The 25,996-nt window shown below is 42.5% G+C and overlaps 5 protein-coding genes across 6 annotated transcripts; 4 read left to right on the top strand and 1 right to left on the bottom strand.

The window, feature by feature from the left end:
- Positions 1-2,163, bottom strand: hmox1a (heme oxygenase 1a). The gene is made up of 6 exons (XM_085453483.1): positions 2,057-2,163; positions 1,931-1,980; positions 1,715-1,826; positions 1,405-1,620; positions 1,044-1,316; positions 1-869 (listed from the first exon to the last, which is right to left on the bottom strand). Exons 2-6 carry the CDS (start codon positions 1,978-1,980, stop codon positions 705-707), a joined length of 816 nt encoding a protein of 271 aa, XP_085309609.1. The 5' UTR covers positions 2,057-2,163; the 3' UTR covers positions 1-704.
- Positions 2,164-3,518: 1,355 nt separating this feature from the next.
- On the top strand, positions 3,519-6,370 carry LOC146710844 (piggyBac transposable element-derived protein 4). Its single transcript, XM_085455384.1, has 2 exons — positions 3,519-3,822; positions 4,537-6,370. Exons 1-2 carry the CDS (start codon positions 3,698-3,700, stop codon positions 6,215-6,217), a joined length of 1,806 nt encoding a protein of 601 aa, XP_085311510.1. The 5' UTR covers positions 3,519-3,697; the 3' UTR covers positions 6,218-6,370.
- Positions 6,371-7,390: 1,020 nt separating this feature from the next.
- foxred2 (FAD-dependent oxidoreductase domain containing 2) lies at positions 7,391-12,911 on the top strand. 2 transcript variants are annotated; one of them, XR_014920048.1, is made up of 11 exons: positions 7,391-7,550; positions 8,610-8,827; positions 8,926-9,231; positions 9,316-9,567; positions 9,650-9,958; positions 10,050-10,216; positions 10,394-10,559; positions 11,567-11,793; positions 11,881-12,051; positions 12,179-12,241; positions 12,414-12,471. XR_014920048.1 is itself a non-coding variant. In XM_085453481.1 (10 exons), the coding sequence occupies exons 2-10, from the start codon at positions 8,613-8,615 to the stop codon at positions 12,644-12,646; spliced, it is 2,046 nt and encodes a 681-aa protein (XP_085309607.1). In that variant the 5' UTR covers positions 7,391-7,550; positions 8,610-8,612; the 3' UTR covers positions 12,647-12,911. The 2 variants fall into 2 exon arrangements, 1 of the variants encoding a protein (XP_085309607.1); XM_085453481.1 differs by lacking the exon at positions 12,179-12,241 and having other exon boundaries at positions 12,414-12,911.
- Positions 12,912-13,455: 544 nt separating this feature from the next.
- On the top strand, positions 13,456-18,310 carry ankrd54 (ankyrin repeat domain 54). Its single transcript, XM_085453480.1, has 8 exons — positions 13,456-14,154; positions 14,655-14,702; positions 15,366-15,464; positions 15,600-15,671; positions 15,780-15,827; positions 16,957-17,081; positions 17,207-17,314; positions 17,458-18,310. The coding sequence occupies exons 1-8, from the start codon at positions 13,776-13,778 to the stop codon at positions 17,530-17,532; spliced, it is 954 nt and encodes a 317-aa protein (XP_085309606.1). The 5' UTR covers positions 13,456-13,775; the 3' UTR covers positions 17,533-18,310.
- A 133-nt stretch (positions 18,311-18,443) lies between these two features.
- hmgxb4a (HMG box domain containing 4a) lies at positions 18,444-25,342 on the top strand. Its single transcript, XM_085453479.1, has 13 exons — positions 18,444-18,525; positions 19,158-19,244; positions 19,416-19,552; positions 19,635-19,710; positions 19,811-20,407; positions 20,580-20,783; positions 23,353-23,528; positions 23,618-23,699; positions 23,802-23,866; positions 23,950-24,046; positions 24,136-24,299; positions 24,422-24,544; positions 24,683-25,342. Exons 2-13 carry the CDS (start codon positions 19,208-19,210, stop codon positions 24,725-24,727), a joined length of 1,803 nt encoding a protein of 600 aa, XP_085309605.1. The 5' UTR covers positions 18,444-18,525; positions 19,158-19,207; the 3' UTR covers positions 24,728-25,342.
- The last annotated feature ends 654 nt before the right edge of the window (positions 25,343-25,996 follow it).

Here is a 25,996-nt window from a genome sequence, read left to right as displayed (position 1 = left end):
TTGAGAGTATTTCTTTTTTTTTTATTAAACAGATCATAAACAGAGACACGATTTGATGAATATACACAAATGACAAGTAAAATCACTGCTTTGGCTTGGAGTTGACAGATTGTCAGTCACGATTTCTCTTTCAGAGCCAAACTGAGTAAAGTGCAAAATGTGCATGTCACACACTGTATATAAAAGATGGATGGAGCCTTTGTAATCCCACTCACTGGTTAGTGACGCCTCAAGTCTTGCAACATCACAAAATGTAATTTATATTCTGCAAGAACCATCGACGGTGCAAAATATGGTTGTAGCTTCTGGGTTTGGAATGTGAAGCCAAGGTGGAAGCACCTTTTAAAACTACAATCTCTTCAGTCACCACCAGGGGGCGACACAAACAACCTTTCATGACTTTGCTAAACACTTTCCGAACTTTTCTGTGGTCCTGATCACTGGTTTGAAGTCATATTCAGAAGAAAATTGAGTCATTTTTTTAAATTAAGAGAATTCCAAGAGGAACAACTAGGTGATGTAACAATAGCTCTTTTCATCTTTATCTGTATGCCTTAAACTGGTGATTGAGACCATGAACCTTCAAGACTTCCTTTTAAAATCATTCATACGTCTTCTCCTGTTTGCCTTCATTTTTCAAACCCAGAAGCTAAAGCCATTATGTACAATCTATGATTCACAACCAGTATAAGTACAGGTAGAACCTACAAAGCATACATTCCCACTCCAATAGTGGCCAGCGCAACACACAGTCCCACGGTGAACTGTACGATGGATGACGACGGGAGGACGGCCGCTGGGGATCTGTCTTTGTGCTGGTCCGCAGTTTCTGTTGCAACACTCAGCATTTTCTGCAAGTCATCAAAAACCTACGAGGAAACAAGGGGTTAAAAAAAAGGGATTAGCGTGTTGGCAGCATTTTGGCTCTACATGCATTAGCTTCAGTTCCTCTTTCAGCTGAGTTCACTGAGAACTGTGGAGCAATTCTTGGTGTCATTTTTGGTCAGGGCTTGCACAGAAAAATTCGTCCTGAGGTCTCTCACCTGTATGTTCAGCTCAAAGGCCTGCACGGCCTCCTCCAGCACCGCGGCCTTCTCCTTCTCCGTCAGCTCGATGCTGTTCATCCGGCTCCTGTACAGCTGCTTGAAACGGTTGGGGCTGCTCACACCGGGGAAGTGGAAGAAGGAAAGCCCCTCTTTGCTGCTCAGACCGAGAGATTTCTGGGTAATCTTTCCCAGTACTTGTCCCCCTGAGAGATCACCGAGGTAGCGAGTGTAGGCGTGGGCCACTAGAAGCTCTGGGTTCTCTCTGCCGATCTGAGAATGTAAGAAGGGGGAAGTGTTGCGCTGGTTCTTGTGCACTCTGAGTTATGAATCATGAATCACGTCAAAACGCGGTGCTCACCTGTCGCAGTCTCTGGCTGTATCTCTGTGTGGCTGCAGGGACGATCACTCTCTTCCTCCACTCTGATCCAAAGAAATGCTCCAGGTCTCTTTCCAGTGATTCCACACGGGAAAGCTCCTGAGGGAAGTAAATTGGTGCAACGGCTGGATCGGAAGCATTCCTGTCCATCTCATCTTCCAGAGCCCTGTAGATCTCGTAGAGGGAGCACAGCAGGACCTAAAAGACGCATAAAGATAGACATCCACTTATAAGAAAAAAAAGAAAAGGAACAGAAAGTGGTTTGTGTATCCAGCCACTGTGCACACTTCACCTTATACTGAACCAGAGTGATCTCTCCCTTTTGGTAACTCAGCATCAGCTGTGTGTTTTCAGCCCTCACGTGGTTGTCCTTAGTGGCTGCTTTAATCTGCTCTGATAAATCGCTGAGGCCAGAAGGGAAACACAGAAAGGGAGCAATCATTCAACATGTCCTAAAATGTCTTTAAGTGCAAAAGCTGCGAATTTCCAGTAAAGTGATCTCCCATACCTGCCGACTTCTCCTGTCTCATTCGTTCTCGCACTCTTCATCGTGTCCATCTGTTCAAATGGTTTCATTGGTTTAGTATAGGTACACAAAATGTAAGAGTATACATATATAATGCATTTCACTCACATTCAGTAAAGTGTAGTTGAGTCTTCGATCCTTAGAGCTGGCGGCTGTCAGCGTGTCCGGTCAGTTCCTCTGAACGGTTGCTCCTCAGTGCATGGCCTCTCAGCTCCCTCCCTCCTCTTATATACAGCTGTGAAGCTCCAGCTGCTGAGTCAAATGAGAAGTGTGATTGCTGAGTCATGCTTCACATGACAGGGGAGATGTGGACACAGCAGCAATATCAGAAAACATGACGAGGCATTAAAGCTTATTTTCTTGAATCATGTTTGAGCTGGCTTTGGCTACATGTGGCTACAGAGTCCTTATGGAGAAACAAAGTAGCATGTAATGTATTCTCAAAACCTGTAGCTATTATCTGTCAATTGTTAGCATTTTTTTTGTAGTTGTTTTTTGTTTTTTTCCATTTAAAAAAACATCTATTAACAGGGGACAGAACAAGAGGTTTTGAACTTAATGTCACAAGAAGCTACACCAAGAAGCCCCAAAAAGACGAGGAGCTTATTGGCTCCAAGTTTGCCTCGCAATATAAGGGCCCCCCGAAAAAATCTGCTGGCTGTATAACTTCTAATAGTTTAGAAGTACATTTTTGTAATTTGTTCATGTAAAAAGTGTGTAGTAACTCTTGTATAGCTACAACACTGAAAGGCACAATCAAGCTTTATACACTACTGTGCAAAACCACTTTACTTCCAAGGAGACAGACTTTCTTAGTATTATTTCAGTAGTTCTCCAGGCTTTCTGCGGGTCTTTAAAAGCTGTTCTTCTTTACACATTGTCTGCTTTTTCACTTATTTTCAGTCCAGTCCTGTTACCTGACTGTATTCAGAGGATTTTCTTTTTTTTAAAGTAAGCAACTTAACACTGATACCTTAAAGATTTGAGCATCTAGCTCAAACTGTGAACCATTTTTGCATCTGCATAACACAGACAGCTTTGAAATTGTATCTGTAGACACTTTGTTACAAGCAAAAAATGAGTGGCAATATATCTTATGACGTGAGAAATATAAATTTTAAATCTTTGCTTCGATGTTTCATCAATATATACAGATGAGGTTGTATTTAAACAGGAAACTAAGCTCTGTGGATATTTGGTAGCTCTAAAACATTAAAATTCAAGGCTGAAAGCAAAGACAACAAGACAACAAGCAAACTTTCGCACATATGAGTATCTTCTTATCCATGACGTCCGCTACCCAATCAAAAGCTAGCAGAACTGCATCGCTCTATATGACCACTCAATGACAATGAACAAAATTTGGCAAAACGTTGCCTAGAAATAATTAAAAATACATTTTAAAGTAAATTAAGTTATTTCAGAAAGATAAATTAGTTTTAATAATTTAAAGGGAGAACTTTCCATTTGGATGTATTACACACAGACATATAAAGTAGTGAACTGCTGACTAAAAGCTGTTTTAGCCGAGAACAAAACATCTGTACCATTTTTTTAGGGAACTTTACCGGAAGTGATGTCAGAACAAAGCAGTCCCTGCCAATTGAAAATTTACCGCCAATAACTGCGCAGAAGAAAAAAAGAGAAAAAACGAAGAGGAAACAATAACTACTTCACTTTCGTGACGCCAAAGACTCTCTTCACGCGAGGAGTTGTGTCTTTTAAAAAAAAAAATCCTGGGTGGCTACGATGGCTTCCGACGACGAAGCTGCTCCTGAACTGCTTGAAAGCGAGGACGGAGGAGAGTCTGGCGCAGAAAGTTTCCTCACGGAGGACGAACTAGCTTACGACGAGGGGCTCGATCCAGCGGAAGAGTAAGTATACTGTATTTACAAGCTAATGCAGCTTTAGTACGGGCAGAGTTTGATGGTGTTTAGAGCAAGACTGCAGGTATAAAAACCTGCAGACCGTAAGCCAGCCATATAAAATATTTAAAAATATATTTTTTAAAGTACGTTAATATATTCAGAGAGAGCTGTGATTGCATGATAATGCACAGGACAGATTTTTGCACTTGGAGAAAACTCATGAATACATAAATGAGGAGTAGAAATGGCATAATATGTAAGTATGGTATGACACGTGACGTGTGGCAGGAATAAATAATAAAATGAAGTTTTTAAGTGGTTATAACACAGTTGATGGCAGTAGATCAACATGTGCTTAATTGTGTAGGTGTATTTTAGGGGTTTGGGTCAGTGAAATGAACTGATGAAATGAGTGCTATGTTCTTTACTTGCACCTTTGGACTTTATCTGGTCGCACTGTGTGTGTGTGTCTGTGGGTGGGTGGGACGGTGGGGGTTAGGGTTTTAGCCATAGTCTTCATAGTACACATTCTTGTGGGGGATGGGGCCTTCCAGGCACAGGATATAAGCAAACCTACACTACAGGTTTAAGTCTGGATGGGTTGGAGGAACAGCATCAGGCAATTTCAACCATTCTTTATAGTTTATACTGCGAAACATTTGAACCACAAAAACACTGGCCTGAGATAAATGACCATAATACTTATTCTGTTTCTTTCAGTTATGATGATCAACAGGATGGGCACACAGAGCCTTGCACCTCTGGTGAAGAAGATGCCAACCACTCTGCTTATTGTGAAGAAGACGGTTCTTCACTCAGTGTAACGAGAGGCCATAAAAGACAAAGATCTCCACATTCAACAGCCAAATCCTGGAAAACAGAGAACGATCCAGACATTTGTCCGCCGCCTAACAGGTTCGTCCCAGCCCGACCACCCGGACATCAATTGAATTCAAACAACAAACACATGCCGCTGGACCTCTTCAAGCTGTTTCTCAGCAATGAAGCCATTTCAACTCTTTGTGAGAACACAAACAAACAAGCAGCCAAAAACATTGGAAAAGGCAAAAAGTATTCATGGACTGACCTCGACGTCCCAGAGTTCCTAAATTATGTCGGACTCACTTTCTTCTTTTCACTGGTGAAACTGGATAACATCTGTGACTACTGGAAAAAGAACACGATATTCAGTGTGCTGTTTCCGGCTGACGTCATGTCACAGGACAGGTATCGGGTGATATCTTGGAACATCCACATGAGTGATCCCGAGGAAGATGTTGAGAATGACCGGCAGAAGGGAACGCCGCAATACGACCATCTGTTTCGATTGAACCCCCTAATGGACACCATCAAACACGCCTGCAATACGTTTTACCACCCTAGGCAGAAGCTTCTGATTGATGAGAGGACAATAGTGAGGAAGAACCACGCTGGAATGATTCAGAAAGGGACAGCAAAACCAAACAAGTTGGGTTTCAAACTCTTTGTTCTGTCTGACAGCAGCAACGGTTACATCTTGGACTTTGCTGTGTACACTGGAAAGTCACGGTTTGAGTCAGGCACTGGGCTTGCATACGACTCTGTTATGACCCTGATAAAGTCTGCACACCTGGGCAGTGGTTATAACCTGTTTCTGGACAGTTTCTACACCAGTCCAAAACTCTTTAGAGACCTGCTGAGCCTCAATGTTGGAGCGTGTGGAACATACAGAGACAACAGGAGAGGCTGCCCAACCACACATTCAAATGCTCTGACAAAAAAGGATCCCAAAGGCACCCTGAGGTGGATCCGCGAACCTCCTGTGGTTTATGTGAAGTGGAAGGACTTCTGTGAGGTCAGCATCTGCTCTACAGTCCACCAGGCGTTCTCTGGACACACCGTGGAGAGGAGAGTGAAAAGTGAGGATGGCAAGTCGACCGTCGGATTCATTCCATGCCCGACACCTGTCATGGAATATAACAAGTACATGGGAGGTGCTGATATGTTAGAACAGTTGACACAATCCTACTCTGTACACCACAAAACATCACGCTGGTACCGTTTACTGTTCTTACACTTCCTGGAGATTGCAGCCACCAACAGCTTCCTGCTTCACAAGGAGCTCTGCAGAGAGAAACACGAGGAACCCATGACTCACAGGGCCTTCCTGGAGGAGCTGACTGCCCAGCTGTGTGGCGTAACAGTCGCCGTCCCCCCTACCAAAGGCCCGAGTGGCCACCTCCCCGTGCCGATTTCCAACCAACCCGATGCAAGCAAGAGGGCCTCGTACGGACGAAGGACCTGCGTGCAGTGCAGGCTGATAAAGAAGGAATATCAGTCTACCCCCTGGAAGTGTAGGGAGTGCGATGTGGCCCTGTGTCTTATTGCAGACAGGAACTGCTTCGAGGCGTGGCACGAATAATGTCGAGATTAAAAAAAAAAAAGCAGGAAGGAAGGACTTATGTGAAATCAGTGTAAACAGTTATTTCTCTGTTTCTTGGATTGCTTTTTTACCCTTAAAAAACAACTCACGTTCTTTAATTTTGTGTTCTGAAATAAAGTTTTCTCACTGTCAGTAGATGCTTGGTTGTTGGTCTTTATGCACGGCAGCACACATAGTTTCCCAAAATGTTTATATACAGTAATATTGATTAAACCAGCCACAGAGGTAATATTGATTACACATAGCTGAAATTTTTTAAGTATTTCTATATTAACTTGTTTTTAAATATACAATCATATCAATTATCTAAAAACTATACATGTTATTTTGAAATTTTAAAATATATAAATCAACAGATAAGCAGTGCTTAAATTTATAAGACCACCCAATGTAAGGCTTATGCCACAGCTGCCCTAAATTACCAGGTTTTTTTCAATACGTCTTGTTGGCTATAAAATGCCAGTGCTGCTCAGTCACGTGGACATTGTTACGGCCAATGTGTGACCCACCTGCCACTGGGACACAACTTCAACCTCAGAGCAGTAAATTTAGGTCAGAGTAATGAGTAATATCACAAACTAACCTGTTCTTGCTACCGGTTTTAATACAATGTTTATATAGATAAATATATGTATATAAAAATGTAACTGTACATACTTGTTAGCGTTTTCAAACTGAATTTGTTATCACTTAAGCCTGCAGTACGTTCGCTGTCCACCAGGGGGCCCTGGCCCACACTGCTGGAAAAGCAGTTACAGATAAAGCTACCCAGCAGTGTGTAGCTGTATAATTAAAGTGCTTTATTCATTAAAGAATAATAATGATGCAATAATTTAGCGTATATTATTCCAAATAGGGGGCACACTGCATCATGAGTACTTTTGCTGTATGGAAGTGTATTATGATGCTAAAATGTTTGTACTTTTACTTACTCCAGATTATGACTTATAGCTAATTGTCTAAGCACGTTTTATTATTTATTTTTTTAGATAAAGTTATATCAGACACATTTTGTTATTCCAAACTGTATTTATGTAACTGTTGAGTAATTCCCCATTATAAGAACGAGTCTTTCCTTCCTTTCTCGCCTGCTCCGGTCGTAAATACGCCCCCTGATGCACGCTCCCCTCCATTGGTGTTTGTCATCCGGGGGCGAACTGGGCTGTGCCAGTGGATTTGTGGAGGACTGCTGCTCTCTCTCGCACAGAGAAATCTGTGTAAGATGCAGGACAGTAAACATGTAGCAGCCGTGACCGGATCGACACGCGGTGAACTCCAGATGCTGCGCGTGAAGGATCGAGCCATTTGAAAGGTGAGGTGTGAGGTCTCCGTGTTTGACGACGTTAGCTGTTCTCACATCTGGTTGAGCGGGCGAAGGCAGTGGCTGCATCCTCGACGGAGTGATATAACATCGGCTGGAGAGTTCACGGAGAGCCCGGGATCCCCTGCGGACCCTACACCTGTGTCTCTTAGCACGGTTCTACTCGCTTCAGCCCTACTAATTATCGCCTTGGGTTCCCTTTAGGTTTTATACCGAATACGTTTATGTGGCTTCATGTGGAGCTCCTGCATGGAGCCCGTTCTCCCAAATACCTACGCAGGCTGGGCTCGGACACAGTTAACTTGACCAAACTTGTTCGATATTTTTACATGACAAATACGTTTTATCATAAAATCCAGACTTGTTCTGTTTATAACAATCCAGGTAGTATTGAAAATTGTTCATTTATTGAAATAGGTTGGTTTTGTGTGGGCAGGTGGCACATAGGGAGGACGCAAGAGGAAGATGATAAATCAAAATGTTCGATGATAAAAAATACAGTGTAGAAAACTGGTTTGGATAAAATTTGTACGATTTTTAGGTTCAGATGTAGTGCCGTGCCCTTATACATATGGATTACATCAAGTGGGACTGCACTGCACAAGAACCTGTAAACAGCTTTGTATTGGAACTGATGATACACCACAGTTGGCTAAAGAAAACTGGAAAAGTGTTGCCTGCACTGATGGGTCTCAGTTTATGCCTCAGCATTCAGAAGGCGCGGTGAGAATTGGAAATAAACAACATGATCCCTCCTGCCTAGTGCTAACGGTTTTGTGGTGTGATGGATATTGTCTTTGGGCCCCTTAGTAGCTGCTGAGCATTACTTAAATGTCATATCCTACCTGACTGATGTTGCTGTCCGTGTCCATTCCTTTATGACCCATCTTCTGACGGCTGCTTCCAGCAGGATAACGCAGGATAACAAATCATGTCGCAAATAATCTCAAAAGGGTTTAAAAGTCGAATGTTTCATTGTTATTACCTATATATTCATCGTGTTAATATATATATTTTTTTTTACTTCCATCATTGCCTCATATTCATCAGGTTATGGATCCGAGCCTTCCTTCTGTCATCCTTTTCATCCTGATTGGCTATGTTTTAAGCTCTTTTGATAACCGCCACCACAATGTCACCCGCCGGTACGACTACTGCGTGCTTGGAGCCGGCCCCGCAGGACTGCAGATGGGATATTTCCTCTCCAAGGCCAGGAGAAACTATGTCATCTTGGAGAGGAACTCGGGACCCGGCAGCTTCTTCAACAAGTAAGGAACTTTGGGCGAGCTTTCAACATAACACACGCGTTATCCTCCCGTATAAACTCTGAGGGACGTCTTCTCTGCTTTGTTTTGTGCATGGCAAGGTATCCCAGGCACAGGAAGCTCATCAGCATCAATAAGATCTACACCGGAAGGGGGAACCGAGAGTTCAACCTGCGCCACGACTGGAACTCGCTGCTGAGCGATAAACCTGACCTCCTCTTCAAGAGGGTCAGCGATGACTTTTACCCGCCCGCGGACGCCTTCCCTCAGTACCTGTCCTTGTTTGTGGGGGAGCTAGGGTTGAGAGTACAGTATGGTGTTGATGTTGGGAGGATCAGGGCAGTGCAGTCTGCAACGGGAAGACACTACATCCTGACTGACCAACATGCGTCAGACTACACGTGCAGGTATTTTGTCTCTTGATGATCCTCGGAGGAGAAATTTGCATTGGTTTGGATTGTTCTGTTGCACTCTTGTCCTCTCTCCATCAGCGTCCTCCTGGTAGCCACGGGCCTGTGGGTTCCTCACACGGTGGACTTTGTCGGTGCAGACCTGGTTGAGGGCTATGAGTCCATCTCCACTAACCCCGACGACTACAAGGACCAGGCCGTGCTCATTCTGGGAAAGGGAAACTCTGCTTTTGAAACAGCCCAGAGCATCTTAGGAAGAGCGAGTCGGGTGCACATGCTCAGTTCCAGCCCCGTTCGCCTTGCGTGGCAAACGCATTACGTGGGAGATCTCAGGTAAAATAAAGGATGGTTTCAAAACAATCATTACTTATTATGTCCCATTTTATTTCTTAAACCTGCTCCCCTGCTTATCCAGAGCTGTGAATAATGAGCTGATAGATACGTATCAGCTGAAGTCCCTCGATGGGCTGGCGGAGGCCCGTCTGGAGAAGATCGTTATCGCTCAACAAAAGGAGGAAGGCAAGAGGAGACTGGGTGGAAAGAAGAAAGAGAAAAGGAAACAGCTGTATCTCACGTTAAATAAGTACATGCACAGTAGGAACAGTTTTGATGCGACACAGGAAGAACTGCCGGGGCATCACATCGACAACTTCCCCATGCGAAAACCCTATGATCGAGTCATCCGATGCCTCGGATTCCGGTTCAACTTCAGCATATTTGACAGGTGAAGGCTGATGTTACGTGCTCTTCTTATTCTATCTAAGCACAATATGTAAGATAAGCCTGCTCATATCGTATTAAAAAATTCTCCTCAGCTCCGCCTGCCCACCGAACAGTGAAAATGCCAAAGGGAGGTTGCCTGAGTTGACGCCCTGGTACGAAGGGAAGAACACCCCGGGTTTGTTCGTGCTGGGAACTGCATCTCACTCCAGAGACTATCGCTCATCTGCTGGCGGCTTTGTGCATGGATTCCGTTACACAGGTGACAGACTGCTGTTGTTTTGTGACATTTTGAAATTCCCGTCACCGTTTGTTAAAGGCACCGTGGCATCAGATGATCTATTGCAAATGTAGTTGGTACGACAGAAAAGTGAATTTTGTGCCAGTTCGACCTGTGATCAGGATGATTTTAACATGAACTGTGTTTTGTCTAACACAGCACGAGCTGTACATCGTTTACTTGAACACCGTTACCACAGGAACGCGTGGCCATCAACACAACTGTTGGCAACACATTTGCAGTCGTGGATTCTGAAGCGGGTCGACGAGGCCTCGGGGCCATACCAGATGTTTGAGGTGCTTGGAGATGTCATACTTCTTCGAGGGTAAGTATTTATTGCATGCTTGCTTGTTCCAGCTGTTCTCTTTTTTCCACTCTTGCTCATTCATGCTTATTAGGTTACATGTCCTGATAGTCTCAGAATTCATACTGACTTTTGGGGGGAGCAGCTAACTTTTTGGGGCATCCCTTGTAGTCAAAGGCCACTTTTACAAGTAATAAGTATGCAGTCTAAAACATGGGTATCCATGATCTGATTCTACCTTCCAAAAATTGCAGCACTGTTCCAGTTTTCTGTTGGCAAATTCTGGTAAGCTTGTGTAATCTTTTCCTCAGTTTCCTGTTCAGGAGTGGCAACATTTTTCTTCTGCTGCTGTAGCCCATTTGCTTCAAGTTTTTACATGCTGTGCATTAAGAGATGCTCATCTACATATCTTGGTTGTTACAAGTGGTTATTTGAGTTACTGTTGTCATCCTATCGGCTTAAAGCAGCATCAACAAGGCATTTTTAGCCAGAGAACAGCTGCTCACTGGACATTTTCTTTAAACCCTAGAGATGGTAATGTGGGGAAAATCCTAGTAGATCAGTACTTTCTCAAACACTCAGTCTCAAACACTCTGACACCAGCAACAATGCGATGTTCAAAGTCACTTAAATCACATTTCTTCCACATTCTGTTGCTCAGTTTGAATTGTGGGAGCTCAAAGTGATCATGTCTACATGCCTAAGTTGCATTGTCAAACAAATGTGCTTGTATTGTTGAGAAAATGTTTTTATCCTTGATTATAATCTGCTGTTTAGCCTGTTTTACACTGCTGGAGCTGCAGCTACTAGAACAGAATACCTGTTTAATCAAATACATTCATTTCACTCTGATCTTCGAACAAACTAAATTGATGTCCAGTTCCTTCAATATTAGGCAGTTATTGTCCTTCTTTGCCAGAAGAGTAAAGTCTCCAAACTATGACACCGCCTTACATCATCACAAGAAACAAAGCTGCAGTTGTTGATATTCATTATATATTTTATTCTCCTTTCTACTTGACTCTAAGGTCTCACTGTGAATACTTGGAAGAGTTTCCACTCCAGGCCCTGCCTCAGCTCTCCTCTCTTTCTGGCCACGATGTCTCCATGCATGGACTAATAGTTGTAGTCATGCAATATGGGAAGAAGAAAATAGACTATCTGGGGCGTAGCAGGGCAGAAACAGAGTGGACTAATGCTTGGAAATCCAACTTTCTTCACCCTGTTTTATACTACTATAAAACACTACCTTCTGGTGAGTAGGAATGGTGTCACCATCAAAAAAAGATTCGCTGTATACTTGACAGGGAAAAAATAAAATGTGATCTTTTTTTCCCCCCAGTGGAAGAAATGAAGCTACGTCCCAACGGCTGGCCTTTACCGCGCCCCCAAGCCATTCATCACATAGTGGAGGACTTCCTCACAGAATGGGACGCTCCAATATCTCACATCCAGCCACTGCGACGCTTCCTGGAGCACTGTCTCCAGACTGACCTCAGGGCCTTCTATGCAGGTAATGCACACATTAACAGCTTATCTGGAAAAAAAGAATGGTATGTTCCTACTTTTTCAGTTTTTAAATTTTCCAGAGAAACACGTCTAAGAAAAGAAGTACACCTGTGAATAAAGCATGCTTTCAGTTTATGTTTAGGTAGCTCCTCTGCACTGTGTTGGCAATGGTATTGAAGAAGATAATAGTGAAGGTAATAATAGTAAAAATCACTTTCAGAAAGACATCTACTGTAATTTAATGTATTCCCTGTGTAATCCATTGTTCTAAATTTAAATGGAATTAAGAAATGATCAGACAAATAACATGACTTCTTTCAGCAGCTGGCGGATTGACTCATTCCCTTCTGTCCTCCGGTTTTTCAGAATCCTGCTTCCACTTATCCCTCACCCACCGCATGCCACCACTGTTTTGCCAGCAGGGATACCTGAAGCAGCAAGGGATCCCTCGCAACAGCCAGCTGCGACAGCGCGTTCATGACGCAGGACTGACGCACACCGAGCAAGACGTAGGCACATCCGATGCTGACTCGACATTTCCAAATTACCTGGCACCAGCTGGAGCATCCGTATCTTCAGGACTGAAACTTGACTTATGATTGTTTTACCTAAGCGTGCAGCATGCACCTGTAAGATTTTTCAGAATTGCTACCTCCAGCACTTGCAGTCATTACCTCCACGAGGCCAAATCTTTTTTGGACAGAATGCCATCCTACAGATCTGTGTTTCACAACCTGTTTACCGGCTTGAAACAAAGCAGTTTTTCTTAGAGAGTTCTGCTGCTTGATTGTTTCAACCAAAGACTAATTCTCCCTTCTTTATGTTATTAGTATTCAAAGTATTAAATAAAACAAAGAACTACAATTATCCTTTATTATATCACGTTGATATATTTCCTATTCTCTAAGCTGACTGCTGATGCTTTAGATATATCATGTGACCATCATTGGGAGTCAAGACCTGCAGATTGGAAACCACTGCTCATCACTTTAGGGAGAGGTACGCTGTCCCATAAAAGCTCCCAAGTAATTATTTTCACAAGTGTTTGTATACAGGATGTTGTGTGTTATTTTCATATCATGCAGATCTATATATCATGTAAAGCTCTACAGGTGGAGGGTGGTGGAGGGTGGGGGAGGGTGGGTATCACAAATATTTATGCATAAAAATTATGGTAAATGATTAAACAAACATCAAAAAGGAAACTCTAGTTATTTTTGTTTGTTTTTTTTTATTTAAATTATTGGCTTTTGGGTAACATTAGTGCATTTCTCAGTGCGCATGCCCAGCGCAATCGTCGGCCCAGCACTGGAACAGTTTGATTGGCTGCTCGATTGCGATCGTGCCATTGGACGGAAGTGAGTGAGCATCTCTTAATCTGATTGGTGATTCATACTTCGAGGTTGTTGGCTGTATGATGGGCGTGGCTTTTACCCGATGAAGTGGAAAATGTGCAATAGGGGACATTTTGATGTGTGAAGGAAAAAGGCGTCCGCAGTTTAAACACTTTACATTTTTCCAGGATGCAGTGACGCCACCGGGAGAGTAACTGTGTTTTCTGACGCTGTGTAACGGCCCGAAGAGTCGGTGCAAGATAAACATGCTTCAGACGAGGCGGACTCCCGATGCTACTCGCGGCTTTATTTCCCTTTAGCTTCAGCAGGAGTTGTAAGGTACCTTATGCAACGAGTACAGCGCAAAAATAGCTTCTCTATGCCAAGATAAAGTATGGATGGGTGGAGCGCTATCCCTGCCTCGGATAATGACCCGTCCAGCTCGGAGGGGGAATACATGGTGGAGCAGGGACCCGTAGAGGGAGCGGCGGACAGGGAGCAGCAGCGGGGTAACGTGGACGGGATGGACGACATGGGCAACGGTGCTGTCGGGTTTGGGATGAGTGGGACAGGGGAGGGCAAAGTGGTGCTGGGTCGACTCGGACAGAGAGACGACAAAGAACTGAGGTACCTGCACTTGCTGTGGGAGCCGGGGCGAGGAGAGTTCGGTGCGGGTGATGTGGCGTGCAAACTGGGGAAGATAACGGGGAGCAGGGCCAGGCGGCACCACAGAGCCGTGCGGAACCTGGGTCCCATCGGTAAAGATGTTTATGGTAAGCAACGGTATGGTAAAAGAAATAGTGTGTGCGGAGTTGTAGTTATGTGTTTGAAAATGTCGCTGCACAAACTAAGTAGTGCTGTGCAAGACTGCAAATGTTGGTATCGATCCGATACCAAGTGAATAACAGGTCGAGTGTTGCCGATACCGATGCTTTTAACCTATAAAGGTTATGTCATGAGATGAATCATCATCAATTTGCAAATTCTTTTGAAACTAACTAACCAGCACTAACTCATACTGCTAATGTCACATAAACTGAGAGCTGGTATGGTAACAGTGAAAATGCATGTCAGTAAGTAATGCATGCTGAGAAGATGTGTCACAGTGAATAAGAACATAATTCTCAGTATTGAAGTTCTTATTCCTGTGTTGTTAATTGATAAAATGCTCCTCTGTATAAGGTCTCACATCTAATGCAGTGCAGTTTGCTTCTTTCCATGAAATCCGGAAGAAATACTAATGTCCCTGTCATTGAATGTTTTCTTTTAACAGCTGCCAAAAGACTGAGGGAAGCAGCAAACAGCAATGATATTGACACAGGTATGAACAATGTTTTTTTTATGTAGCAGATTAAAACAGGGTTGACAGACAGGCAAAAGCCAGAATATTAAATTTAAAAAGAAAGGCTGACATTAAAGCCAAAAACAGAACAGGGTAACATTAGAGATTACATGGAAAACACGGCATAGACATACATGAAAGACAAATTGCCAACATAATTAGTAATACTAACAAAAATGTGCTTTTTGTGAGCCTTGGGCTTTTAAATGTGATTTTTACTCTTGGAATAGCCAGTAAAACACTGCGACGTGACCACATTGTAATTAATGCACCAGCACAAATGCCACCAACGACATTGACCACTTCAGTGTAGGTTACATCATAGCCTTCACAAAGTTTCACCCCACAAGTTAAAATCAGGCCTAAAGATCAACTCTACAAGGAGAAAGGTCAGGATTGAGGTGATGTGATGACATTTGCTAAAACATCAGAAAGCCTAGCTGCTGCATTTTTAAGTAGTTGGAGGTGAGTGAGTGACTTTTCATTTATACCCAGAAGGAGAGAATTGCATGGGGTCTTGCTTAAACAAAAGAAAAGCATGGGCGAATACAGTAAAACACCTTGCGAGCACTGTCTGGGAGGGATGACTTCAAGTTGTGTTTTTCTGTTTCCTTTTTTTGAAATTCACATTTTCTTCCTCAGTCCGAAAGCTCCTGCAAGATGATATAGACCCCTGTGCAGCAGATGACAAAGGAAGGACAGCTCTTCATTTCTCTTCGTGCAATGGCAATGAGAGCATTGGTAGGTTGTCAGTGGCAGATTTTGTTTACTGCGCTTCATATAACTCTGACTGATGCTCATAAATGTCCTTACCTTTACCTGGATTTAATATCAGTTGATCATTGTTCTTTCCCAATGTCTGTTTTATGTTTATAGTGCAGTTGCTGCTGAGCCACGGTGCTGACCCCAACCAGCGAGACAGTCTGGGGAATACCCCCCTCCATCTGGGTAAGAGACCATGACCCAGAAAACTCAAAACTAAAACTGAAGTCAGATTTCTGCATCGGATCGTGTATTTCTTTCACAATTCACTTTTTTCACCCCATGTTCCTACAGCGGCCTGTACCAACCATGTGCCTGTAATCACCACACTGCTAAGGGGAGGTAAGACTTTTGTACAGCAGCTAAATTCTCCATCTTTGTGAAACAATTACCAGAACTATATTGCTTTAGATATTATAAGGAGGTGTATCGCCCTAAGGAAACGTGTAAGAATTCATGCATGTTTCTTTTTAAGCACTTGGAACAGTGGAAATGGGGGTGGAGTACTCCAGTTACAATGACATTTGTTTTTTACCAGTGTAGTTTGTCCAAAAACTTAACGCTCAAGTCTGGCAGATAATTAAAATCCAGTGCATATGCATCAGCCGATCAGAGATTTGTCTATCAGCTGCTAATAATTCACCACAGAGTGTCCTGATATGGTAATACACCAGACAACATGCAGTACAATGTGGTGTTAGTAGGGTTGTAGTTAGCCAGCTAGCTTTAAATTAGACATGATACTTGACTCTGGCGGTGGCTAATTTATGGTGTTAGCTAATAAATTAATAAAGTACACAAGCTAATATTAGCCTGAAGAAAGACAGCTTGAGGCAGGTTTTGAGCATGGACTGCTTCCAGATCTGAAAAACTATGCAAATATGGAAGTGCCCAGAACCTCTGACTCATTTTAATGGCCACAAGGAGGCGACGCATCTGGTTTTATAGAAATCTATCAAATAATATTCCCACCTCCCTTGATCAGTACGCTCACTTTATTGTGTGATTGAGCCTCCATCAGCCTCTAAGCTTGCAGTATTCTTGTTTCTTGGCCTTACTGCCCCTCACTCTTCAGTTCTGGTTTCAGAACTGCAAGAAACCTTCGTAACAGGGTTTCGCTAAACAGTTGGTGATGTCACAGTGACTTTGTCCATCTTTTATATACAATCTCTGGTTTTGATCTACAACACCAAATGAGGCTCTTGACTCAAATGCCCTGTGGATGTCTGTTGTTTTTCCCCAAATTGTGCCATATTCCCATCTGACCAGAAAGGCCTCACTAGAAAAAAACAAACCATGTAGCTCATATGTTGGACGGGAAACTCGTTAGCTTGATAATTGATTTCTTCATGGCTGCCATCTTTAATCTGAGTTAATAAATGAGGAAATGTGATGATAACTTAATTAGAATTTAAAGGCAATTGAAGGTAATGGGTAATTGAGAGGTTTGTTTGTTATTGTTTTTCTTAAGGAGCCCGCGTGGATGCCCTTGATCGAGCTGGCAGGACCCCACTGCATCTAGCACGCTCTAAGCTGAACATTTTGCAGGAGGGAGATTCACGCAGCTTAGAAACACTGAGAGGGGAAGTCACACAGGTAGAAAATGGCTTTACTTTCTTAGAATAGTAGATGCAAACTGAGTTTGGAAACACGCAGTCTGACTCTGCCGCTCTTCCCCATTGATGGAGAATTTTTATGTTTTTTTTTTATCTGCCTGTCAGATTATTCAGATGCTGAGAGAATACCTGAATTTAATGGGCCAGAGTGAAGCTAAAGAGAGGCTGGAGCACATTTCGACACAGTTGGAGCACACGCGCACCAAAGAGCAGGTGAGACCTCATCACTCAGTCTTCAATTCTCCTATTCAGATGGACGCATAATATTTGGACAACGCAACAAAACTTTAATATGTATTTTAGATTTGTGTTTTTTTTCTCACCAGCTCTTACACAGCTCTGTGGTTTTCTTACAGGTGGATGAAGTGACTGACTTATTGGCCAGTTTTACATCACTCAGTCTACAGAAACAGAATTTGGGCGACAGGTAGAAGATAAAACACTGAAGAAGTGAAACTCAGCGCCTCTTTTTTTTGGGGGGGGGGCACAAGCTTCTGCTTTACTAGCTTCGACCTGGCCAGCACGAGCTGAACCACCACGCTGTGGTCATCTCTTAAACTGAGCGTTAAGATAAATTGCCCTTTGGAACAGTTGTACTTTTTGTTATATATGTTTGTTTTGGTAATTATTTGGTTGTTCTCAAACTGTGGGCTGTACCTCACTGGTGGGGTACAAAGCCACTGCATGTGGCTTCATATATGTGTGTGTGTGTGTTTAAATGAGTGTTGTTTTGATGTTATGCTGACGTTTTTTATTTTTAAATTAATGAATGCCAAAAATTGTGCGTTTTGGTGATTGAACTTAAACAACGGTGAGAGTTTCGCAGTTTGTCCAGGGTGCTAACAGTGCTACACAACATTATTATCTTGGCTAAAATGATTAGATGCTAATCATATAAGAACCCCCCTCACCAGGACAAAACACACTGAGAACAGGAAGCTAGTGGAAGTGCTGCGCGAGTGACAGCATTTGAGTCAACGTGCGATTGTGTTTGTGTGCTCATGCTAATTTCTTGCAGGTTACCAGTAAAGATTATTTGAGACAAAATAATTTAACATTTATCACTGTTGTGATTTTTGGTTCTTATGGACAGCCTCTTTGTATCGTTGCCTTTTCCTCTTGTGTTGCATGTCTGTGTGAACTGTACTGTAAGATTGACTTGGTTGTTAGAAACTGATGTAAATCAATAAATTGTTATCTTTGGATATATGTATAGTATTTTTGTCTGTGTCTTTATATGAGAGGGCCTTTGTAGTTGTCATTTGTTTCAGTGGATACAGAGATTTAATCAAAGGCTTGCTAATATGGCTACTTTTACGCCGATTGGCTACGTTACCTAAGCCCCTCCCCCCGCACCGACGCGTATTGTCTCGCCGATACTAAAGATGGCGACGGGACCCGCGTAAATTGGAGATCTCTTGGAGGTAGTAAAAATTATTTTTCTTCACCTCCCGGTGTTTCCAAACTACACATTCTTGCACTGCATAGGAGATGGAGACAGGAGCGGAGTTAAACGCATGCCCGCGGGTTTCTTTTGTCCACTTGAGCTGACCGCGGCCTAGCTTGTGGGAAAAGCCTCGGGCTTTCCTTAGCGCTGTTCGCCGGCTAGCTCAAGGCACACTCGGCATGACTGATTGGGAGCCTTTAAATGTTGGGAAGCGACAGGGTGAAAGTGGATAGAGAGGGGGGTGTGTTTGTGTATCTTTACGAAAGTAGGCGGGAAATTTTCTTTAGCTGTAATTTTCTGTAACTCTTTTTATAGGAGTGGGGCCATATTATAAATGCAGTATAACACAAATAGCATTTTTCCTGAAGTAACTGCTACTCATTGAGCACTTTTAGGTACATCCAAGCTGCTTCGAGGGCTGAGTGTAGGATTAACCGGGAATAGTTAAAGCAAGACATAATCTGTTTGCAAGGAAATTATACCTGACTATTATTTTCACTTGTAACATTTACTGAAACTGCTCTGACTCTCTTTCCCCCTGGTGTTGATATGTTATTTAATGTCTGGACTAGTGTTTTGATTTTTGCTCTTGGTGTTTTTACTTAACAGGTCGGTGTGTTGTCTGACATCTCATATCAAGTGTTGGCAAAGGGGAGACCATGGCTTTTGAGGAGATCAAGGGTAGAGAAGCCATTGGTAATGAAGTGTGACTTTTTAGTACCCCCAGAAACACAAACGAACTGTAACAAAACTGCATTTTAGTCTAATCGCTGCTCTTCTGAATGAGATGCACATGTGACCAGAATAATTAGGGTTTTTTTTTTCTTGTGGAAGCCAGAAATATGACGTGGATTTTGTGCATTTTAGATGTGGGAATGGAGGGAGACAGGGGGCTCGTGGCTGGTCGCAGCCAGAGGGAGAAGAGGAGGTCGTACAAAGATCTGTTGAGGGAAGAGGAGGAGATTGCTGCTGAAGTACGGAAGTCTTCCAAGAAAAGGCCTAAGGTAAGTTATTTGTCATCAGTAGCTCACCGTCAGTGTTCATGATGGAAGCTATTTATTATGGTTTTGATATTTTTCAAATCAGGATTCAGAACTTTTCATGCTGGGAGGAGAATCACACAAAAAGAAGAAAAAGCATAGCGATGACTACCATTACAGAGGTGAGTGGTTGTGTTTTAATTTAACACTGGGAAGATATATTGTCATGTTGTGTTCTTGTAATTGAGCTTGTATTTTTCTTCCTTTTTATTCTCTCAACAGACCATGATGGTTCAGGCCCTCCTCCCCACAAGAAGAAGCACAAGTCTTCGGACCGCTCCCCGCCCCTTTCTTCTCCCTCATCATCCCATCCCACAGATACGGCGATGGGTCTCCTGCAGGCTATCACCTCTCCCCTGGCCACAGGTTCAGATCCCAGCCCCCACTTGCATAAGAAGCCCTCCTACCCGTCCTTCTCTTCGCACTCTTCCAAGGACCGCAAACGTGAGAGCAGCGGCGGCGGTGGAAGCACGGGGAGCCATTCTTCTTTCTCTCACTCCCGTCCCACCTCTTCGTCATCATCTTCCTCCAAGAAGCACTCCTCCAGCTCCTCTTCCTCCAAATCCTCTCTGTTCCACGGCGGCGTCCCCAAAGAAGAGCCCTTGACATTACGTGAAGCGGATGGGCTGAAGATGAAGCTCATCATGTCGCCAGAGAAAGAGGAGGGAGAGAGCTTCCCATGCACGCCGCACTCCTCCAAAGGAGGGGTGAAGAAAGAGAAGGATCGGGAGGGGGCACTACCTTCAAAGTCGCCCAAGAAGAAGCTGCAGCAGAATAGAGATCCGCTGCCTGTGGTGGGGAAAGAGGTGGAAGTGGAAGGTAGGATGAATCTGTACATTCGATCAAAAAATGTTCAAATTTGGATTAATCACTTACAAAAAAAAGTCTGACTTAAGACTTTTGCACAGTTCTGTATACACAGCACACTATCCATTTCCTCAGTTTTTATTTTTTCTTAAATTAATATTTGTTATTCTACTCTGGTATGAAGGACATTATGGAGGTGGCATGGGAGATGAAAGCTCTTCTTCTGGGGCAGAACTGGAGGCAGGTGAACTGGTTATAGACGATTCATATACGCACTTGTCAAAAAAGAAGAAGAAGAGCAAGAAAAGCAAAAAGAAAAAGGACAAAGAAAAAGACAGAGACAAGGAGAAAAGTGGGAAGGACAAGAAGCACAGCAAAGGATTTAGCGGTGAGTTCACTCAGAAGCATTTTTTTGGAAACACTTTGTCCTGCATTTTTGGTATTGGAATCAAACTGTGGAAACAGAGGCGTCTCTATTGTTTATACATGATCATAAAAACACAGTTTACACTTTTTGGGACCGTCTTTGCTAGTTAGCCAGCTAGCCAGACTCATGTCTAGCTGCCAGCAGTTATTGTGGTTTCATGCCAACATTTAATAATTGGTTTCCTTATGGCTGACAAGAGGAAACCTGCTGCATCAGGGTTTCACTTGGAAAATTTAGCTTTAGTCAGCTTCAACTCTCCCCATGGTTTTTGTTAGTTGTTAAAAGTGTCAGCATAACTGTAACCATAACTGTTAACAACATAACACGTGCTGATTTACTATACTAATACACTTTTCTAATGTTAGGAACCTTAGGAAATGCACTAACATTGATACAGTGATACTTAAATTCGTGTTTTACAGGGTAGTTATACCAAAGTCATGCGCTTTGGTATAACTACCCTGAGTCATGGTATTAATGTGGTGCAATCAGTCTTTCAGAAAACGCAGCTAAATGCAATACACTAAGTTAAAAATAAATTAAACATCAGGGCAACTCCAGAAAACTCAGCATTCTCTAAAAATAGTTTAGGCTGTTTGCATAAGCAAAGTGTCCAAGAGGACTGGCTAAATATGAACGTTTTTCCACCTCAAGTGAAGGTAACAGTGTATGTCTGTATAAGTCTGTAGTTACTTGAGATACAGTTAGCTTCAGTTTATGCTCCATTTAAAAAAAAAATAGTAACATACTGTCAGATGTCAAAATCAAATCCACTGTCATTGTGTTGGATAAAAAGACAGAAAAACAAACAAACAGCTGCAAGGCGATAATGAGTTAACTTGGAAAGTATTTCAGTGCTCGACAGCGTGAGGAGGGCAAGTGGAGCCTGAGCTGTTCCTCTCTGGGTGACAGACACATTTCTAGGGCTAGCAAACTAAATGTTTCAGGTGTCTGATATCCTCTGTTTTCATAAAGCATTTTTAAAATCGGCTTCCTATGTTCAGGTTCAGTGTTCACCTCAAGTCAGTGAGGCATAGGTAAGTGATTGCCTCATGAAAGCCCAGTTCAGCATGAAACAAGGATCAGCAGTAACCACACAATGCAACTGTAATAGAATAAACAATGATAAAGATAAAACAAACTACACTGTGCATAGTGTTCAAAATAAAGATAAACATAAAAATGTGATCAACAAAAAAGAATAAACAACTGTGGTAAGAGTATATTGTTGTCATGTCAAGTACATTAAGATAAAAACTAGTGTGTGAAGTTGGCAAACAACATTATGACAAACAGTCTGAGCAGACTGATGAATGGGACCTGACCGGTTTGAATGTCTCATGATGTGATTTGTCTTCTGATTAATGCTGTCAACACAGTGGCTTTTGATGACTAAGGGAAATGGCATTTGAAGGTTTCTGCCAGGAAACTCTGCTTTGGAGGACACCGTCGAGTGTGGGATTTAGCTAGGTTTGAAGCAGAAGCATTTCATTATCCTTTAGTTCTCACCGAGAGCTTTCGCAAATGATATCAAGGAAGGAGGTGGCATTTAGAGGCTGAAGTCTTTAAAAGCTCTTTGTAATGTAAACACAGCTGTAACGTTGGCAGGGGAAAAGCCAGTGATTCTTTTCCTATTCACTGCTGCTACATTTTACAGCACGCTTAAGCTGAAATGAATTGATGTGACTGCTGAAGCTTTATAGCTTAAAATGATGTAGGTTAAACAGCAGCCACCACCTCTTTTTCTAGTAGTGATACCGGCCTGGAGGCATGTTTAACGGGTGGGGTTAGTCATGAGGGCCCTCTCTGAGTTAGTCACTTTGAAGCACTTTGAACTAAGTGTGAGCTAAAAACCACTGGGAGGAGGGTGCTATAGGCTCCAGATTCTCAATAACAATATTTCTGATGATATAGAAAAATGCTACTTGTATTCAGCAGCATTTATAAGTTTAAGTAAATAAAGGTTATTTGCCATCCTCCTTTTCCAGTTAGCTACTGCCATTAGTGGCAGTCAGCAGCTGCACAATATTGTTAGTGATTTAAAAAAAAAAATCCACCTGGGATGTTGGATCTTGGGTTGAACTTTTTTATCCAGCTGCTTAAAGCCCAGCGTTCCCACCGTCTAACCTAATCAGTAATTTCCTCTTCCTGTCATATGGTGTAAATTTGTTTGCTTTTAGACTGCATAACACCAACTTCTAGTATCTCCTCCTTCATAGTCTGGTTGTACTTGATCGTGTTTTTGTGGTTTCCACTTTTAGCAGGAACCGTTTTCTTGCATATTCTGCAAAGCGTTGTGCTTTGTTTGAGGCTGTTTCAGGTACTAAACTGTCATCAGAGACCAACACAGGATTGTGTCATTGCTACCTTAGAGGAGAAGGGAATTAATGCAGTTATTGGGCAGTTGAATTGATGAGTATTAATACTGACTCCATCCATAACAATGTTTCACAAAAGGGCCCATTTCTTTTCTGAAGCCAGTGTAATTAACTCTACATCTGCCCATTTATCTTTGTATGACTGTCACCAGACTCATCAAAGAGCCACAGTCACTCCCATCTCACGGTCACTCACAGTGCTGTGGGCCCTATGTATGCCATGGGCACGCCTATCCCTCCGCACCACCACCAAGGCAGCGACGGTACGACAGAGAAGAAGAAGAAGGAGGACAAAGATCGAGACAAGCACGAGAAGGATAAAGATAAGGTGAGATAGTATTTAGTTACATTTCTCGTTCTTTGTAAGGAAATGTTAATGATGTGCTCAATTGTTGTTGTTGTTTTTCTGTCATCAAGCCCAAGAAGAAAAACACAACAGCGTATCAGGTGTTCTGTAAGGAGTACAGGGTCAACATAAATGCAGAACAGCCGGGACTAGGTGAGAAAAACTTTGAAATACAGTATAATTTGTGATGAAGCACTTTAAATCTAACGGTAAGAAAAAACATATAAACTGAATGGGTTTGCATATAATCTGCAGTGTTTGGCGAACTGAGTAAAAAGTTGGCAGAGGTTTGGAAGGCGATGCCTGAAAAGGACAAGCTGGTAGGTTTTTGTCTTTTGCTATAATCCAGTGTGGCTTACACTTAAGTGCTGGTGGTGTGCTTCATGTGTGTGTTTTTCTGTAGGTTTGGAGGCAGAAAGCTCAGTATTTGCAGCACAAACAAAACAAAGCTGAAGCCACGACGGTCAAACACAAGACGTCTAGCGAGACCAAAAGCAAAGGTATATTTGACTGTGAGCGCGGTGTTTTTTTTAGTCCACTCACTGTTGGATCTTTGCTGCCGTCTGTAAGTGCCGTTTTCTCTGTAAAGTTGCAGGGACATCGACAGGAGTGGTGTCTCCAACCAGAGCGCCTGGCACCATGTCCCTGTCCCCGGCTCGAGTCCCAGATGTCGATCCCATCGATGCAGCGGCTCACCTGCAGCTGCTGGGAGAGTCTCTGTCCCTAATTGGACATCGGCTCCAGGAAACAGAGGTGAGTTTTAAATGCGCACACCTATAAAAGCTTTTATCTAGAAATAAAAGCATAAATGCAAAGTTTTAAATTGAATTTGTTAATGTGCAATGAAACCAGTAAGCCATGTTTTCTCGCACTAGGGGATGGTGGCTGTATCCGGGAGTTTGTCTGTTCTTCTGGACTCTATCTTGTGCGCGCTGGGCCCGCTGACCTGTCTCACAGCACAGATACCACAGTTAAATGGATGTCCTCGAAACGTCCTGGTATCGTACCATCAGCTTCATTCAATTCTTCACAGATTCTGCTGTTAAACGTTTCTGCTTGTTTTTGATAACCGTTCAATGTATAATATGTGGTTTTTATCGCTAACTGCTAACAAAGCTCTTGTCTCCTTCTGTCAGTCAAATACATTGGACAACATCGCCTACATCATGCCTGGACTTTGAGGAAAAGATGACTGGAAATCTGGGAGAAACACTTGACCAGGGAGATCCTTTGGACTTTAATTTAAGCCTCGGCTTGGCATTTGAAAAATGTGGATATTTTTAGCATCGATGTGTTTTTAAAGTGTATTTTTTTAAGAACTTGTTTCTCTTAGATTTCTAATTGCTGTATTTTTGAATGGAACATGTTAATCTTACAAGGCACGTCAGCTTGGTTTTACTGTTACTGTACAACTGTCTGTTTTATGGATGGATGTAGTGGACTAAATGTGTGTGTTTGTGTATGCTTAGCTCTTCAGTGGCACGTTAATTGCGTGAGAGTTCAATACATGTCTACATATTGAACTTTTTTCTTTTTTACAGAAGTGTACAGAAACCTTTAAGTTCCCTGCTAATCACTGACATAATGTAATATATTTCACATCTGCTTAGTTGTTCTTTTATTCTGTATAAATGACTCATTTTATACATGTAATATTTTACTGTGTATATAACATGTGAAAACTTGATTGAATACACCTTTAGGTGTGACTTTGTTGTCGTGAAGAGCTGTTCCAACAATTCACCGCCGGCTTAAACTTGAACCATGTGGCAACATTAAAATGATCACTTCCCAGATTCAGCTAATATTTTTTAATGAATTCTGAGTGTCCATGCTTCCATGTTTATGTCAAATGTTGACCCTACCATTCAGTTTTCACAGTAGAAATTTAGACTCGTCAGACCAGGTACCATCCACTACTCTCTGATTGTGGTGAACTGTAGCCTCAGTTTCTTTTTCATAACTGACAGGACTGGCACCATGTGTGGTTTTCTGCTGCTGGAGCCCATCAGCTTCAAGGTTTGATGCGTTGTTTAGTCAGATCTTGTGCATACTGTGGCTGTAATTATTTAAATTACAGTTAACTAAGTCATTGGATATTTTCTTTTATTCAGACAACTGTATAAACCCTACAGGTGTTTGTGTGGTAAAATCCCAGTATATCAGCAGTTTGAGACCAGGCCGTCTGGTACCAACATCCAGACCATGTTCGAAGTCACTTTAATCACTTTTCTTCTCCCATTCTGATGCTCAGTTTGAACTTCAGGAGGTCATATTGACCAGGTCTGCATTTCTAAATGCACTGAGTATTGGCTGGTTAGATATTTGCATTAACAGCAGATGGATTGGTGCAGTTATAAATGGCTTATCTGTCTTACCTTATGAGTAAGAAGTCTATGCTCAAAAACCAACTGGTCATTTGATAAATAAAGTCATCCAGTTAAACTGAG

Source organism: Copadichromis virginalis, linkage group LG4 (assembly GCF_057382275.1).
Source record: "Copadichromis virginalis isolate Kocher_CV1m ecotype Utaka linkage group LG4, C_Virginalis_male_GT1.1, whole genome shotgun sequence".
Taxonomy (NCBI): Eukaryota; Metazoa; Chordata; class Actinopteri; order Cichliformes; family Cichlidae; genus Copadichromis; species Copadichromis virginalis.
The sequence above is the reverse complement of the archived record's forward strand: the minus strand, read 5'-3'. Positions and strand labels throughout refer to the sequence as shown.

Excerpts from the sequence above, each read along its gene's own strand:
- hmox1a (XM_085453483.1), bottom strand. The coding sequence starts at position 1,980 with ATGGACACGATGAAGAGTGCGAGAACGAATGAGACAGGAGAAGTCGGC. Across the intron at positions 1,317-1,404 it reads ACAGCCAGAGACTGCGACAG|ATCGGCAGAGAGAACCCAGA; the intron begins GTGAGCACCGCG and ends TTACATTCTCAG. Across the intron at positions 870-1,043 it reads CCTTTGAGCTGAACATACAG|GTTTTTGATGACTTGCAGAA; the intron begins GTGAGAGACCTC and ends GTTTCCTCGTAG.
- LOC146710844 (XM_085455384.1), top strand. The coding sequence starts at position 3,698 with ATGGCTTCCGACGACGAAGCTGCTCCTGAACTGCTTGAAAGCGAGGAC. Across the intron at positions 3,823-4,536 it reads GGGCTCGATCCAGCGGAAGA|TTATGATGATCAACAGGATG; the intron begins GTAAGTATACTG and ends TGTTTCTTTCAG.
- foxred2 (XM_085453481.1), top strand. The coding sequence starts at position 8,613 with ATGGATCCGAGCCTTCCTTCTGTCATCCTTTTCATCCTGATTGGCTAT. Across the intron at positions 9,232-9,315 it reads GCGTCAGACTACACGTGCAG|CGTCCTCCTGGTAGCCACGG; the intron begins GTATTTTGTCTC and ends TCTCTCCATCAG. Across the intron at positions 9,959-10,049 it reads AACTTCAGCATATTTGACAG|CTCCGCCTGCCCACCGAACA; the intron begins GTGAAGGCTGAT and ends AATTCTCCTCAG.
- ankrd54 (XM_085453480.1), top strand. The coding sequence starts at position 13,776 with ATGGATGGGTGGAGCGCTATCCCTGCCTCGGATAATGACCCGTCCAGC. Across the intron at positions 14,155-14,654 it reads CATCGGTAAAGATGTTTATG|CTGCCAAAAGACTGAGGGAA; the intron begins GTAAGCAACGGT and ends TTCTTTTAACAG. Across the intron at positions 14,703-15,365 it reads CAGCAATGATATTGACACAG|TCCGAAAGCTCCTGCAAGAT; the intron begins GTATGAACAATG and ends TTTCTTCCTCAG.
- hmgxb4a (XM_085453479.1), top strand. The coding sequence starts at position 19,208 with ATGGCTTTTGAGGAGATCAAGGGTAGAGAAGCCATTG. Across the intron at positions 19,711-19,810 it reads CGATGACTACCATTACAGAG|ACCATGATGGTTCAGGCCCT; the intron begins GTGAGTGGTTGT and ends TTCTCTCAACAG. Across the intron at positions 23,700-23,801 it reads TGCAGAACAGCCGGGACTAG|TGTTTGGCGAACTGAGTAAA; the intron begins GTGAGAAAAACT and ends TATAATCTGCAG.